Source organism: Stegostoma tigrinum, chromosome 34, assembly GCF_030684315.1.
Source record: "Stegostoma tigrinum isolate sSteTig4 chromosome 34, sSteTig4.hap1, whole genome shotgun sequence".
In the NCBI taxonomy this organism is placed as follows: Eukaryota; Metazoa; Chordata; class Chondrichthyes; order Orectolobiformes; family Stegostomatidae; genus Stegostoma; species Stegostoma tigrinum.
The window spans coordinates 18,119,018-18,134,930 of record NC_081387.1 but is presented as its reverse complement, the minus strand read 5'-3'; the positions used below and the strand labels follow the sequence as shown (position 1 = coordinate 18,134,930).

General features: G+C 44.3%; 1 protein-coding gene across 1 annotated transcript in view; it reads right to left on the bottom strand.

Annotated features, from left to right (window-relative positions):
* Positions 1-14,072, bottom strand: part of LOC125446660 (uncharacterized) — a 47,741-nt gene extending 33,669 nt beyond the window's left edge. Inside the window, exons 1-6 of the mRNA XM_048520400.2 lie at positions 12,961-14,072; positions 10,989-11,084; positions 8,848-9,081; positions 8,694-8,716; positions 5,103-5,215; positions 4,115-4,653 (exon numbers count right to left, since the gene is read on the bottom strand). Coding sequence (XP_048376357.2) covers positions 4,115-4,653; positions 5,103-5,215; positions 8,694-8,716; positions 8,848-9,081; positions 10,989-11,084; positions 12,961-13,359 — 1,404 coding nt within the window. The 5' untranslated portion in view covers positions 13,360-14,072. The remainder of the gene's footprint in view (positions 1-4,114; positions 4,654-5,102; positions 5,216-8,693; positions 8,717-8,847; positions 9,082-10,988; positions 11,085-12,960) is intronic.
* Positions 14,073-15,913: the final 1,841 nt, after the last annotated feature.

Here is a 15,913-nt window from a genome sequence, read left to right as displayed (position 1 = left end):
CCTGCGGTTGCAGGGGAAGGTGCCGGGTGTGGTGGGGTTGGAGGGCAGTGTGGAGCGAACAAGGGAGTCACGGAGAGAGTGGTCTCTCCGGAAAGCAGACAGGGGTGGGGATGGAAAAATGTCTTGGGTGGTGGGGTCGGATTGTAAATGGCGGAAGTGTCCGAGGATGATGCGTTGTATCCGGAGGTTGGTAGGGTGGTGTGTGAGAACGAGGGGGATCCTCTTTGGGCAGTTGTGGGGGGGGGGGGGGGGGGGAGGGCGGGGTGTGAGGGATGTGTTGCGGGAAATACGGGAGACGCGGTCAAGGGCGTTCTCGATCACTGTGGGGGGAAAGTAGCGGTCCTTGAAGAACTTGGACATCTGGGATGTGCGGGAGTGGAATGTCTTATCGTGGGAGCAGATGCGGCGGAGGCGGATGAATTGGGAATAGGGGATGGAATTTTTGCAGGATGTTGGGTGGGAGGAGGTGTATTCTAGGTAGCTGTGGGAGTCGGTGGGCTTGAAATGGACATCAGTTACAAGCTGGTTGCCTGAGATGGAGACTGAGAGGTCCAGGAAGGTGAGGGATGTGCTGGAGATGGCCCAGGTGAACTGAAGGTTTGGGTGGAAGGTGTTGGTGAAGTGGATGAACTGTTCGAGCTCCTCTGGGGAGCAAGAGGCGGCGCCGATACAGTCATCAATGTACCGGAGGAAGAGGTGGGGTTTGGGGCCTGTGTAGGTGCGGAAAAGTTGTAACCCCTTATTTTTAAACTGAGGACCCTTATTCTAGATTCCCCAACCCGGGGAAACATCTTACCTGCATCTCTTTCAGTGTTTTGTACATTTCAAATAATTCTCATTCTTCAAAATGAAAGCGAGAGTCAAGGTTTCGGGTCCATTACCTTCCATCATAATTGGGAACGTTAAAAAGTTGTGAAAGGCTGTGAGCAAGGAAGTTGGAAGGCAGGAGAGTTTGAAGGACAGAAAAGTGCTGGGAGTAAGAAATGAGGCAAAGAAGCAAAGGAGAGAGGGATGTTGCCGTCTGACATCAGAAAATGAGAGAAAAATCACTGGGTCCAAGGCGTTCCATCTAAAGCCAGCTCATTAATCTCTTCTCCTTTGTCATTCCTCTGTAAGTTCATTTTCTAACCCTGGGCTCATAGAATCATCAAATCCCTACAGTGCAGATAGAGGCCATCCAACCTATCAAGTCTACACTGACCTTCAGAACAGCATCCCTCAAAAACCAAACACCCTATTCCCATAGCCCCACATTTGCCACAGCTAATTCACCTCATCTACTATCTCTGGACACTACGGACAATTTAGCATGGCCAATCCACCTAACCTACACATCTTTGGACTGTGGGAGGAAACCCACAATAACACCTGGAGAGTGTGAAAACTCCACACAGGCTGGAATCAAACCCAGTTCGCTGGCACTGAATGGCAAGTTGCTCCTTAACAATTTCCACGGCCCAACTAAGTCATATGACACAATGGTGGACCGTTCCTCAGAACCTTGCCAACTGACACCTGATCCAGCCAAACCATCTTCACCTGCTTACGGTCGACATTGAGCAGTTTGTCCTTTTTCCCTGGCTTGCCATCTTCCATCCCTTTGTATCCTTACCTGTCATTTTGTTAGGTTCCACCTATCTGGTCACTTCCGCCACCCCCACCCCCCCCCCCACCCCACCCATCCTTCTCCCCACATCAGCTTATATACCATCTCTTCCTAGCCACTGTCCCTTCTGACGAAGTGTTCCTGGACTCAAAACATAGCTCTGTCTTTCTGTCTCCACAGAAGCTGCCAAATCTGCTGAGTTTCTCCAGCGATTTTGGTTTTTGGGCTCATCTCTATCCGTAAATGCCAATTCCAGCAGTGCCTCTCCCTTGTGGAAAATTCTCCAATAGAACAATGTGTTCTATGTTCTATAACAAACTGGTGAAATGCATGCTCATCTTGGTCCTTTAGCTTATTACCACCCCACTCTTATCTCCCCATTATAAATTCTCTTCCACTTCTTTGAAGGTCTCTTAGAAAACCTATTGGTCCACATCTTTCCCCCTCAGAGGCCAAACGGCAAAGGTAAATTTGCCATAGTCCTACAGGCCATGGGGCTGCTTGCACATTAGACAGGGAGAGAGTGAGGGGAAAGAGACCGAGGGGGCGAAGAGAAGAGAGAGTGAGGGATGGCCGGTGGTGGTTTAACCTGAGGATCACTATGACTCAGGCAAGAGGAGTAGGTAAGAAAGTATGACAGACACTAATTGAGCCAACACACATGGCCCTGTGCTGCAGACTCAGTAGAACTAAGGCAGATATTTACTAAGGATCTACCTGCAGTGAAAGAGAAAGAACGTGATAAGCTCCACTGAGAAATGCAACGCAGCCCTTCTTGTTTATAAGTTTGGATTTTTATGCATTCTGTGCTTGACATCTCTGGGACCACCGCCCCCACCCCCGCACTCTCTCTTTCTCGCCGTCTCCAGGATTGGCAAAGCATCTGGCTTGGAAGGTGGACCTGGCCCTCTTCAGGTCACATGTCTGGTCTGTAAACCCAGACCACCCATCTTCCCACCATCAACCTCTACCACCTCCCAGACACAGCTGAGATGCCCTCATTCATAGCAATGACTTCAGGTTCAGAACCTGCACAGATCTGTGCCTCTCCTCTTGATTCTGCTGCGTCTTCTATAATAGAGCTGGTTCTGGTCTTATGCACAGGGGCAGGGTGGAGGGCATGTTACTAATAACCTCAACGCACTGATCCAATTCAGGAACTGCATTTATGGGGCAGGCATTTTGTCACAGTTCAAAACCAGGCAGCCAGACAGTTCAGTGTATACCTGTTTCTCTAGGTGATGGTTCAAGTCACTGCTAATGTAAGAATGTCACAAAGAATGTAAGTAATGGCGACTGAAGTGATTATTTCACTTCATGAATTCTCACCAATTTTAAACTCATTTCTGGTTTGAGTTGGAATACAGATAAACCCATACAGGTACACCATGCTGTTAAAATTTGGGTATTGAATGCAACAGCCATGTTACATTTCATCCGAGAATCAAATGACACTTTATGGGCATCACCAAAAAAATGCTGACATGTGATCGGTCAATTATTCAAACCTGGGTTTATTGTCGTGGGCTGATGAAATACAATTAAACTTTCCCAGTTTGTTGGAAGCAGCACATCGCTAGGTCTGCCAGCTTCTTTACAGATCTCCTTTTAATTTGTGTTCTTTATTACATTTTAAACAATATCAATATTGATAAACACATGACCAATGCGTACACCCATCGCCCAGGAATTAAATACATTAAATGAATCACAGCATGTGTCAAAACCATGTCAATGAGTAGACACTGTTTAATGATAATGTTTACTAGGCCTCTAACCCACCTTAAATGTCCTTGATCTGGGTTCAAAGCCTGCTGCAGCCATGAGTGGAATTTAGTAGAGCTGGGATAAAAACCTTCTGTCAGTGTTCATGACCATTTAACTATCAATTGGTCGATTCCAGAGTTGAGAGGGTTGGATTATGAAGACAGACTGAGTAGACTGGGATTACACTCATTGGAATTCAGAAGAATGAGGGGAGATCTTATAGAAACATAAGATTATAAAGGGAATAAATAAGGTGGAGGCAGGGAGGTTGTTTCCACTAGCAGGTGAAACTAGGACTCAAGGGCATTGCCTCAAAATAAAGAGAAGTAGATGTGGGACTGAGGTCAGGAGGAACTTCTTCACCCAAAGGGTTGAGAATCTGTGGAATTCCCTGCCCAGTGAAGTGGTTGAAGCTACCTCAGAGTGTTTTTAAGGCAAGGCTAGATAAATTTTTGAACAGTAAAGGAATTAAGGCTTATGGTGAGTGGGTGGCTAAGTGGAGCTGAGTCTTTCTAAATGGCAGGGCAGGATCGAGGGGCCAGATGGCCTACTCCTGCTCCTAGTTCTTATGTTCTTATGTCTTCTTTATACAAAAAAAAACCTCTGGCTGTCCAAGCAACCCACTCAGGGCAATTAAGAGTGAAGATGACGTTGGAAAATGCTTGATTCAGTGCTTTTGCCTTTGTCATGCTCATAAATGTTTTACTGTGAGAGAAGCTCCGACTCAAAAGGGGGTGATCACAAACCCAGATGAAACAGCTCTAAGGTCGGCACCACAGACTGTTCATTGCAATTAATGCTAAAATACGGGTAAAGTTTCTCTGTAAACGTGTCACTAAACGTATAAATATGGGACATATCCTCGGCATCATAAAAGGACAGCTTCCCTCTTTCATAATCAAGATGAACGCCAACCATTTCTAGATTAATGTCAGGATTGATGGGCACTCTTTCTCTGTCATAAGCAAAGTAATTTACCCCACATCTGCGGGCTATGGTCCAATAGCCGTTCTCCGGCTTGGTTGCGGCACACACCTTCCTGTTGACGGATGCTGAGGCCACTCCGAGGTACCAGTCAGAGCCTTCGCTCACATTTACCTCCCAGTAGTGAATTCCGGAGGTTAATCCAGACGAGGCGACAACGCTGAGGTGGTTCGTAAATCTCTCAGGAGTCGCTGGGGGCTCCGACTGTATTTCACAGTAAGTCATTTTACGTCCGAGATTTGATATGCGAAGGTGACGATTGGCTGTCTTGGGGTCAAATCGAAGTGGACTCGGAACTGGAAGGTAATTAGAAATAAACAGCCAATTAACTTCTCGTTAGTTCACTGTAGCAAACATGGAATTGAGAGAGAGAAAAAAACAACTTTGTTCTCATGCCCATCGATGTTCTCTATACGTGCCCTGGGGCATTTTTTTTGATGTCAAGGCACTTAAGTCGGTGCACCTGGATGCAATTGCTTCCTTGGTATTAGGGTTGAACACAGAGACCAAAAATATCTGGTTAGTTCTCCTTTGATCAGAGAAAGTTAATAGGAGGTTCAGAACAGGTCTTAAATTATAAAAGAGATTGTTCGGATAGATGGTCAGAGACTGTTTACACAAGCTTTACTCCTGCTCCTACTATATTCTTAACTAATAAAGCTCCAAACTAAATTAAATGAAACATGTTCCAAACATAAGAAGCACGACAAGTAAAGACAAAGAAAAATGATAATGTTGAATGAACCTATTTTAATGACTTTCTTCATCTGTTTCCAAGCTCCATACTGTAGAGGACCATAAAATTCATCCAAATTGACATCTGGTCTCTTCAGTATCGGATCGTAAATTGATTCAACTCTGTAACATGCAAACAGAACTGAGTTTATTTCTTTAAAATAGGTACAACTCCTTATGTTACTGTGTTTGTGGAATAATTTGGCAAAAATGGATGCCAAAGTGGTAATGAAAAGCTGTATCTAACCATCTCAGGCGGTCGTCTACTTGGCAAAACATGAAGGATTAAATGAAGGAATATGGCATTGGATTGATTAACAGCCTCTCAAAGGTACTGTAATGCATTGTATTTTTCACCATGCACAGGAAAGACCTGAACTCAGTGATTCAGATTTCAACTTGCTCTATCCTCCAGCTATCAGAATTATACATAACCTTTGATCCAAACAGTCCACGCCGCACAGGTTCCCAAACAACACTAGTCCCACCTGCCTGCATTTCGCCCATATCCCTCCAAACATGTCCCATTCATGAACTTATCCCAATGTCATTTAAACATTGTATCTATAACTGCATCCATCACTTTCTCTAGCAGTTCATTCCGCACACAATCCACTCATGTCTTTTTATAATAAAACAAATTCTCTCAACTTAAAAAAATGCCCCGTAGTTTTGAACTCCCCTGCTATGGAAAAGATCCCTGTCATTCACTTTATCTATGCTCCTCATTATTTTATAAACCCCAATAAGATCACCCCTAAACCTCATATGCTCTAGTGAAAAAATTCTCGTCTTTCCAGTCTATTTTTGTATCTCAAACCCTCTATTCCCAGCAACAACCTGGTAAATGTTTTCTGAACCCTCTCCAGTTTAATAATATCCTTCCTATAGCAAGGGCAAACAGAAATGCACTCAGTACTCTAGAAGAGGCCTCATCAACGTCCTATACAACCCCAACATGATGTCCCAACTCCGATACTCAAAGGACAAAGCAATGAAGGCAAATATGCTAAACACCTTGTCTACCTGTGATGCAAATTTCAAAGAACTGCATATCTGGACCCCTAGGTCTCTCTGTTCCACAACACCACTCAGGGTGTTATCAATGTTAGAAATGAAGGTTGCTTGAAAGATTAAGCAGAACAATGATTGAGATTAGGTGATGCTCATTTGTAATTTAGAAGTTGGGTTCTGGGGCTCTTTTGTGGCAGTAATAGTCCTTGCCTTTGTGCCAAGAGGCCTGGGTTCAAATCCTACCTGTGCTGGAGGTATGCATGAGCATCTCTGGACAGGTTGATTTAATAATAAAAATTGGGTTCTTCATTGCATTGCCCATCAGTATCCTTGAAGCCTAGAGAGAGGTGGGCAGGCAGAGTACATTATCTCCCCCTCCAATACTATTTTGATTTGGTTCCCTCTCTTGTATCCCTCACTTTTTTTGACTTTTGTTATTGTTATACTGCAATTTGTCTTTCACTAATTGGGTGATGGATTTCACAAAATTTAAAACAAAAGAGCTTGGTTCTTTACAAGGGTACAGAGGTTGGCTTTTGGACAGAGCAAAGATCCAGAAGGGAAAGATGAAAAATTGTGTTTGTGCTAAACTACAGTTTTACAATAAAAGCATTATAAGTCTCTTGCTGTCTAATTTAATACATCCATTGTGATCTGTTAAAAAGGACACCCAATGCTAAATAATCAGACCAGCGATTCTGGCTCCCTGCAAAAAATTAACATGAAATGGAAATTCAGAGAATGGAATGAATGGAGAGGAGAAATTCGCCATCCCGTTTCATAATGCTCCAAGTTTTGCAGTAGGTGCGGAGCAAGCAATTGAGTTGCCAATCCTTTCAAAAACACAGGAGCAGGAGAGTTGGAGAGAGAACAAAATCGGGGAGGCATCTGGCAAATGAGCAGTCCAAGGGATAAAACTAACTTTGGATGCTAGTGGAAAATGGAAGATTTTGCACCTCAGCCAGCGGGTTTTGAGAAGATTTGTAGCTCAGGTTGAGGTTCTGGATGTGAGTTTGCTCGCTGAGCTGGAAGGTTAGTTTTCAGACGTTTCGTCACCATTCTAGGTAACATCATCAGTGAGCCTCCAGCACCTCAGCCAATTTTCTCTGCCACGGACTTTGAAGCCCACAGGTGTAAGTGTCACAACTGTGTACCCTCTCCCGAAAGGCAACACACCAGGGAAGGATGGGGATCCCCCTCTCCTCCTTGGTATCAATAGGGATGGCAAGAGGAGGCAAAATATTACTAAACAAAGGATCTTACATTCCCTGTCACAGGCAGAAAATGAGAATTAACTGCAAGTTACATTAAAGTACACCTGGTCACAGAAAACCAGCCAATGCTGCCAGACCTTGACAAACCCTGATCATTCAAAACAAATGAATTCAAAGGGCAAATAATTTTGAAAACCCACCAATTAAATAGGTTAAAATAATAATTAAAACGCTGTTTCTTTAGAAAAAAATAGAATGGAAATCCAAGCATTTTAACACGGTCTCTGACTGAACTCTTGAAGATGATGATTTCGAACAGCGAAAAATACAGATACTCTTCATCAATACACTCCAGCAAAGCAGTGAGGTGTACTAGTGCCTATTACTGGATTCAAGGTGATATTATGTTATTGTATATATTTAATATCATGCAGTTCTAAAATGTCATATCATTGAATGGTTAATGAATACAAGGAGCACATTCAGACATGTGTACAAAACAGAGCACAGCAAGCAAACACTTGATAAGCCAGATGCTAAGAGGTTGCCCCTGCTGCTTGGACAGTCTAGAACTAGGGGCCTCAGTGTATGGGGATCAGAAAGTTGAGAATCTTTGAATACTCCCCATCCAAAAGCCAGGGAATGCTACACATCCTTCAAATCCCTAGTGCCAAACAGTTGAGTAAAAGTCACCAAGGCCCCCCTCTCCAAATACTGGCTAGTTGGCCTGAAGGTCATCACACCTCAGGCAGCTACAAAACCAATCCAGGGGCTAACAGGGATCAGTTGAAACTGGAATTGCTGTGCAAGATCAGTCATTGTGAACAGAGATGAAGGGCAGTGATCGAATTGAGGAAGACAGACACAGGTAGGTCGGTGGAATGGGCAAACAAGAGAGGGTGAAGTTTAATGCAGAGGTGACTCCTTTTGGTTAGAAAAATGAGGTGAGGCAATCTAAACTACAGAGTACAATTTAAAAGGAGGTGGCCAGGTTAAAAGTACAAAAATGATTAAAGGTATCAGGGCAGGTTGTGAAATGCTGCAATAAAGCTCTTAATACTGCTTGAAGTATAAAAGCCAGGATGTTATGAATGAATCCGTGTGAATCTCTGGTTTAGCCTCAATCAGGACATAGGGTCCAATTTCACTTAAACATGAGTTAAAGAAAATGAATCATACTCTCGCTGAATGTTTTCACAATTTTCCACCGCAACATCAATTAGAAAGTGGACAACAAGCATGATTGGCCCATTTAGTTAATTATGTCATTTGCATGGTCCGACATGGGCCATTATGGCAGAAGGTAGCTAGAAATGTAACTTAAAGCAGCTTAGACACAATGTGTTCAACACAAATGCATACAGTATACATACCTTTTCTTAAGGTTGGAAAATTTCTGAGAATGAGAGAAAACAGATTGTTATTTTACAGGATAATCTTTTTGAGAGCTACTGCACAATTTTTAGAAGATAATCGCAGAATGTAAAGTCAAATCATTTCTGTTGCAGACTCCGAAGACTAACACACCTTCAATAACTGGTTGCTGTCTTCTGAATGTACCACGACAGAGATATCTTGTATTATTGCTTCCACGTTGTCACACTCTCTTGAAAGTATCAAAACATTTTCCTCCAGTTGTTTCAGAATATGTTCTTCTTTTTCTGCAAGGTTCTGCATGATTGCACATTCCTTCGTTTTCAGAAAATTGTGCAAGATTTCAAATTTCGCTGCAATTTCTTCTCTTAAGTTTCCTGTCATGTCCTATAGAGAGTTGGTCACAACATTCTGATCAATATTTTCATGGATTCTGTTGCAACTCCATAGAGACTGATCATTTTTAAAAAAGAAATTTGAATTTCTGATCATTAGCTGAAGGAAAGACCCACAAAGGTTTCACATTAAGACTTTTACTGTAACTAATGACAAAAAAATACTATTAGCTAAACTTTTTTTGCAGGAGACATATTTTAAAGATGAAGGATGTTCATATTTTATATTTCTCAATTGTTATACTCTCCACAGAATTACAGTCCTTACCACAAACAACTAGATGCCTCTAATATGTTTTTGGATTCCCATTTCACCAAATGCCAATTTTCAGTGACCAACTTTCACCAGGTTTTGGAGAGCTCCTTAAATCCAGCACCAGCAGGGAACATGTCTCAATCATTTGCTTTCTGCCAGCAATGCCAGGCCAAATCTTCTGGACTCCTGAGGTGACTACTGGATACATCTCAACAACTAATGACTGAATCCATCACACACAGCCAGCAGTGATAGTGTATAAAGTCACACCGTCTTTTCTCTATCCTGACTGTGCTAAATCGCTGCTGTCCGTCTATGATATTTATTGATTGGTCTGATCTGCCATCCTTGGCAACACAAAACACACTGAAGTAGAAATAATAGTTGGCAGTCCTTCTTCCCAACTCCCTTCCATCTTAGAAAGAGGTGGACAATGTACAGCGCCTTTGTCTGCAACCCAAACTTCAACAGCATCTGGGGGCTTGAGGAGACACAGTATTGTTCTTAGAAAATGCAAAGACTGCTGTTGTTGCCTCCAAATACCCTATTAAATACCTTGCACCTTCTCTGCAAAACAAATTAAGCCCTCTTTCTGTCATGGGCTAGACCAAACCCCCTCAAAATATGTCAGAAAATAGTCCAGAATCTAGCTTTACATTTTACTTTTAAAGGAAAAGTGTTGTGTTCCAGATGTAATTTGATTGGAAAAACTTTATTTTTACACTACAGTTAAAATACAGACAAAATAAAAGTAAAAGAATTGGCTTAACTGCAACTCTACTGAAATACTTCAAGTAATAGATATATTAACTACTAGTAGTTAACTGTTCCAATAGAATAACTTCCCATAAACATACCTTTAGCTAAGGCAAACTTAGTAAAATAGATTGTCCAGTCGTCAATTCTCCAGTCCAGGGGGAAAACATCATAAAGAGAAAATGTTGGGAGGGGCAGGAAGAGGGAGAGGGTAGCAGGGAGAGTGTTCGTACAACTGCAAGACCCTGGCAACAACTGCTACTGAAAACCTACAACTAAAAAGTGGTCCTGTGGGAGCTTGACTCCAACCAGTCAGGCTGTCCTATTGTTCCAATCTTGGAAAAAACCAAGGCCTCAAACTGTTCATGGGCTTTGAAGCAGACTGATCATCCCCTCTGTTTCAACCTTTCTTCATAAAAATACCAGAACAAAATACACCTCTAAAACCTCACCGACACGGTATTATCACACTTTACGTCTCCACCAATGCACAATTACAGAACAGAACAGATGTGGCCACATAAACCCCTTTCATTTGGCCTAAACTTGTCTCAATCTATTAGTCCCTATCACTTAGTCCCACACCGGAAACAGAATTTTATTTCCAGAGATGGTTTGGCGAAGTATTCAGGCAGTATTGAATTCATCTCACTTACACTGCCCTCAACCTCTCACTTAACCCCCTTCACCATCCTACAGTCTAATACTCCAATCCATTGACTTTCTGGAACTGAATACTTGGCTAAGGGCATAACAACATCCCAATTTCAACTTCTGCCCAGCATCAATTTCCACTTTGTTATCCTTCCTGTCATAGAAGTGTCACAAGGTGCTGTGGCAAATAACATTTTGTGCACAACATTTAAATGCACTATTCAGAAACTCACCAATAGTTGAGTGATGCTTTGCCCCTGTGACATGCGCATTGTTGCATACTTTTTAAACTCCTTTTCCAGCGATGCAATTTCACATTTCAGTATTTCCTTTAAGATGCACAAGTCAGAGCAAATTGTGAAAAGATTTCTTCTTCCTAAGATGGCGATTGGGCACTGCTCATTGAGCCTGCACCAACATTCCATGTCAATCACAAATATACGAACTAGGAGCAGGAGTAGGCCATTCAGCCCCTCATGCATGCTCCATCATTTAATGGTATTGTGACTGACCTCAACTCACACTCAATGCCGCTTTACTACCCACTTTCTATAACCCTTCAACCCATTACTAATTAAAAATCTGTATCTCCTCCAGAAATGTACTCAGTGTCCCAGCATTCACCACATTCTTCGGTAATGAGTTGCACAGACTCACAACCCTTTGAGAGAAGTAATTTCTCCTCATCTGTTTTAAATCTGCAAACCTATAAAACCATGACTTCTTGTGCTAGATAGCCCCATGTGGGCAAACATCCTCTCTATGTCTACTTTGTCAATCCCCTGTAGCATCTCCTGTACCTTATTGAGATCTCCCCTCTGTTTTAAAAGACAGTGAATATGGGCCTAAACTGCTCAAGCTCTCCACATACGACAAACCTCTCATTGCAGGAATTAATCTAGTGAACCTCCTCGGAACTACCTCCAATACTTCTACATCTCCTCTCAAATAAGGGGACCAAAGATTTACAGAATACTCCAGGCGTGGTTTTGCTAATGCTTTGTACGGTCGTAGCAACTCTTCCCAACTTTTATACTCTATTCCTTTGGCAATAAGCGTTAACATTCTATTTGTTTTCCTTATTACCTGCTGTACCTGCATACTAGTTTTCTGTGATTTATGCACAAGAACACTCAGATCCCTCTGTACCAAAGCACTCTGCAGTTTCTCTCCATTTAACTGGCAACCTCCTTCAGCATTTTATTGTCCTCAATTAGATCTCCTCTCACCCTTCTAAACTCTAGATAGTATGGCTGCAAACTGTTCAATGTCCCTTGAAAAGATAAACACTTTATCTCTAGAGTCAATCTCGTGAACCTTCTCTGCTACAGCTACATCCCTCCTCAAGCAAGGACACCAAGGGGTCCAAGTCAGATCAGACTGAGGGAAAGTGTTCACACTTGGGAGTGGGGGGAGAAAGGGCTAGGCTGAAGAGGACAAACCTTTAATCAATTCATAAGTAAAATCCCCATCGATAATCTCAGAGAAATGCCCTTTCATTAGAGAGAGATGACTAGTGATGGTTTAACCTGACTGACACCACACCTCAGGAGTAAATGACAAGTGGGGACCTTCATCGCAACCTCAGCTGATGTGGGAACTGAACCCCTGCAGTTAGCATCACTGCATTAAGATACCCAGCCAACAGAGTGGGGAAAAGCATACCATTCAGCACCCTACCCCAACGCCCCACCCTCCTGCCCCCATCCCCACACCAACCCCCCCATCCCACCCCAACCGACTCCAGCCTCCGCTCATCTCTCCCCATCTTCTTCAAGTTCCCCTCCACACCAGCCCTACCATCGTGACTTGCAAATATATTGCTGTCCCTTCACTGTCACTGGGTCCAAATCCTGGAATTCCCTCCCTAATGGCATTGTGGGGCAGCCTACAGCACATGGACCATAGCAGTTCAAGAAGGCAACTCACCACCACCTTCTCAAGGGCAAGTAGGGATCGGCAAGAAATTCTCGACCAGCCAGTGACACCCTGGTCCCAGTGGACCAGAACTGAAGGTCATTTACAACTGGACAAGGAACTGAAAGTTATTCATAAAACTAAGAACCGGAAAGGGGAAGTTCGCGACGTGCCCACCCTACCCACACACATACAGCGGGAATCCCGACCCAACCAGCTTGGAAGTGATAATCTTCAACATGCTGGTGTGTCAACGTGTTACATCCGGATTTGTTAAAGGATATTAACCTTGCATTCCTCATACGCTTCATCTTTCGGGACGCAGTTGTGACCTTTGTGATCTTGGGAGAGTGCGCAGATCAAACAGACGAGTATTTTGTCGTCCAGACAGAAGAGTTCCAGAGTCTTCCTATGTCTCTCACATTGCAGGTCCCCATCCGGCGCTCCGGCACCGACCCGGAGGTCCAACACTCCGGCTATCACGTTGGCCAGTTGCCGATTGCAGTAGATCGAATCCTCCTCAAACTCTGCTCGGCAGCAAGGGCAGGTCAGTGGTTCCTCTGACTCCTCTACGTATCTCTCGATGCAGACTCTGCAGAAGTTGTGGCCGCAGCGGAGTAGCACCGGGTCTCGGTAGACCTCCAGGCAAACAGGACAACACAAGTCAATCTCTAAATTAGTAGCCATTTTCCTTCCCCGGATCGTCCGCAGCTCGGGAGGCGATTTAAGTCTTTCTTCCGGATTGTTCAGTGGGATTGCCTCCGGCAAGGTGCCTTGCTGTACTCATCTGATTAGCAAGCACGTCATAAATCTAAAGAGATAGCAGGAACTGCCGATGCTACAGTCGGAGATAACACAGTGTGGAGCTGGAGGAACACAGCAGGCCAGGCAGCAGCAGAGGAGCAAGGAAGCTGGTGTCTCGGGTCTAGAGCTTTTTTTTTCAGAAACAGAAGGAGGGAAGGGGGCTCAAATAAATAGGGAGTAGGGTGGGGCTGGGGTAGGTAGGTGGGATGGTAATAGGTGAGTGCAGGTAGGCAGTGGTGGGGATTGGTCAATGAGTGGGGAGTCAAGGAGGCGGGGATGAGAGGGAGGGTTGACCATGGGATGAGACTGAGAATGGGAAGAGTTTGAAACTGGTCAAGTCCGCATTGAGACCATTGGGTTGTAGGTTCCCGAGGCGGAAATACGAGGTGCTGCTCCTCTCGTTCCCAAGAGGCGACATTTGTGACACTGGAGGAGGCCCAGGATGGACATATCACCCACGCAGTGGGAGTGGGAGGGGGAATTGAAGTGGTTCGCAACCGGGAAGTGTGGTTGTTTGTCGCTAACAGAACGCAGGTGCTCTACAAAGCGGTCTCTGAGCCTCGGCTTGGTCTCACGGAAGTAGAGGAGGCTGCAGCGGATGCAGTATCCCACATTAGCGGATCCGCAGGTGAACATCTGCCTGATGTGGAAGATCTTCTTGGGTCCTTGGATGGACGTGAAGTCGGGGGGGGGGGGGAGGTGTACGGGCAGGTGTAGTACTTCCTGCGGTTGCAGGGAAAGGCGCCGGGGATGGTCAGACGAGTGGGGAGTGTGGAGTGGACGAGGGAGTCGCGGAGACAGCAGTCCCTGCGGAAGGCAGGCAGGGCTGGGGAGGGAAATATATATTTGGTTGTGGGGTCAGATTGCAGGTGGCGGAAGTGGTGGAGAATGATACGTTGAATCTGGATCCATGCATTGACAGAATTACAGCACAGTGTTGAAAAAAAACAATCTTGACCTTCCAAAATCTTCTCCGTGTTATATATCAGTGGTCCCAGACAACTAGAGTAACAGTAAACACAGCTGTCAGTTTGGGCGCCGTTCATCAGATACAAACCACATTAGGCTCATAAAGTGTGATAAAATTGAATCAGTTATTAAAACTGTTTTATTCTCTCATGAGATGTGGGCATCACAGGCTAGACGAGCATTTAAATAAAAACCGAAAGAACTGTGGATGCTGTAAATCGAGAATAAAAACAGAAGTTGCTGGAAAAGCTCAGCGGGTCTGGCAGCATCTGTGAAGAAAAAAATCAGAGTTAACGTTTTGTGTCCGGTGACCCTTCCTCAGAACTGACCTGAAGCGGTAATTCTGATTTTTCTTTTCTTCCCAGATGCTGCCAGACCTGCTGAGCTTTTTCAGCATTTATTGCCTATCCCTATTTGCCCAAGAGGACAGTGAAGAATCTACTCCATGTCCATGGGTCTGGAGTTATATGTAGGCCAGACCAGATAAAGATGTCAGATTTCCTTCCCTGTAAGAACTTGGAAGACAGTCTGAAGATTGATCTGTTTCACTTTGGCCAAAGCTAATTGGCAACTGCCTAAGACGAGTAACTACAAGAGTTACAAAGGATCATTATCTAGGGATGGCTGGACAGTATTAAAGAGGTACCTGAGAAGATTAATTCATTTTAGCCCTAGAGACTGATTTAGTGTTTCATGTCAAGTCACTTTCAAAGGCAAACAAGTACCGATACTCAAAGAATATTATATTGCTGTTGCACCAGGGATGTGGAGTATGGAACACACTAGCATGTGAGTCTGTGTCCTGGCCAGGAATGAATCAGGATACTTAATAGCTCATAAATATGGAGATGGAAGGAATTGGTGTTGAGGCCTCCAACTCTTAATACCTGTGTTCCAAAAGCATTGCTGGAATGGCCATATAAACACAGTAGCCGCAAGAATCGGTCAGAGGCCAAGGATACTGCAGCTGGTATCTCACCTGACTCCTCAAAGACTGTCCACCATCTACAAGGCACAAGACAGAGGTGGGATGGAATACTCCCTACTTACCTGGATGGGTGCAGCTCCAACAACACTCAAGAAGCTTGACCCCAACCAGGAGAAAGCAGCCCGCTTGATTGGCACCACATTCACAAACATCCCCTCCCTCCATCCCCAACACTCAGTAGTAGCAGCTTTTACTATCTACAAGATGCACCAGAGAAATTCACCAAAGATCCTTTCAAGCGCATGACCACTTCCACCTAGAACGACAAGGGCAGCAGACACATGGGAACTCCACCACCTTCAAGTTCCTCTCCAAGACACTCACCATCCTGACTTAGAAATGTTTCGCCGTTCCTTCACAGTCGCCGGGTCAAAATCCTGGAATTCCCTCCCTAAGGGCATCATGGGTCAACCCACTGTTCATGGTCTGCAGCAATTCAAGGAGCAGCTTAACCCCATGTTGTCAAGGGCAACAAGGGAC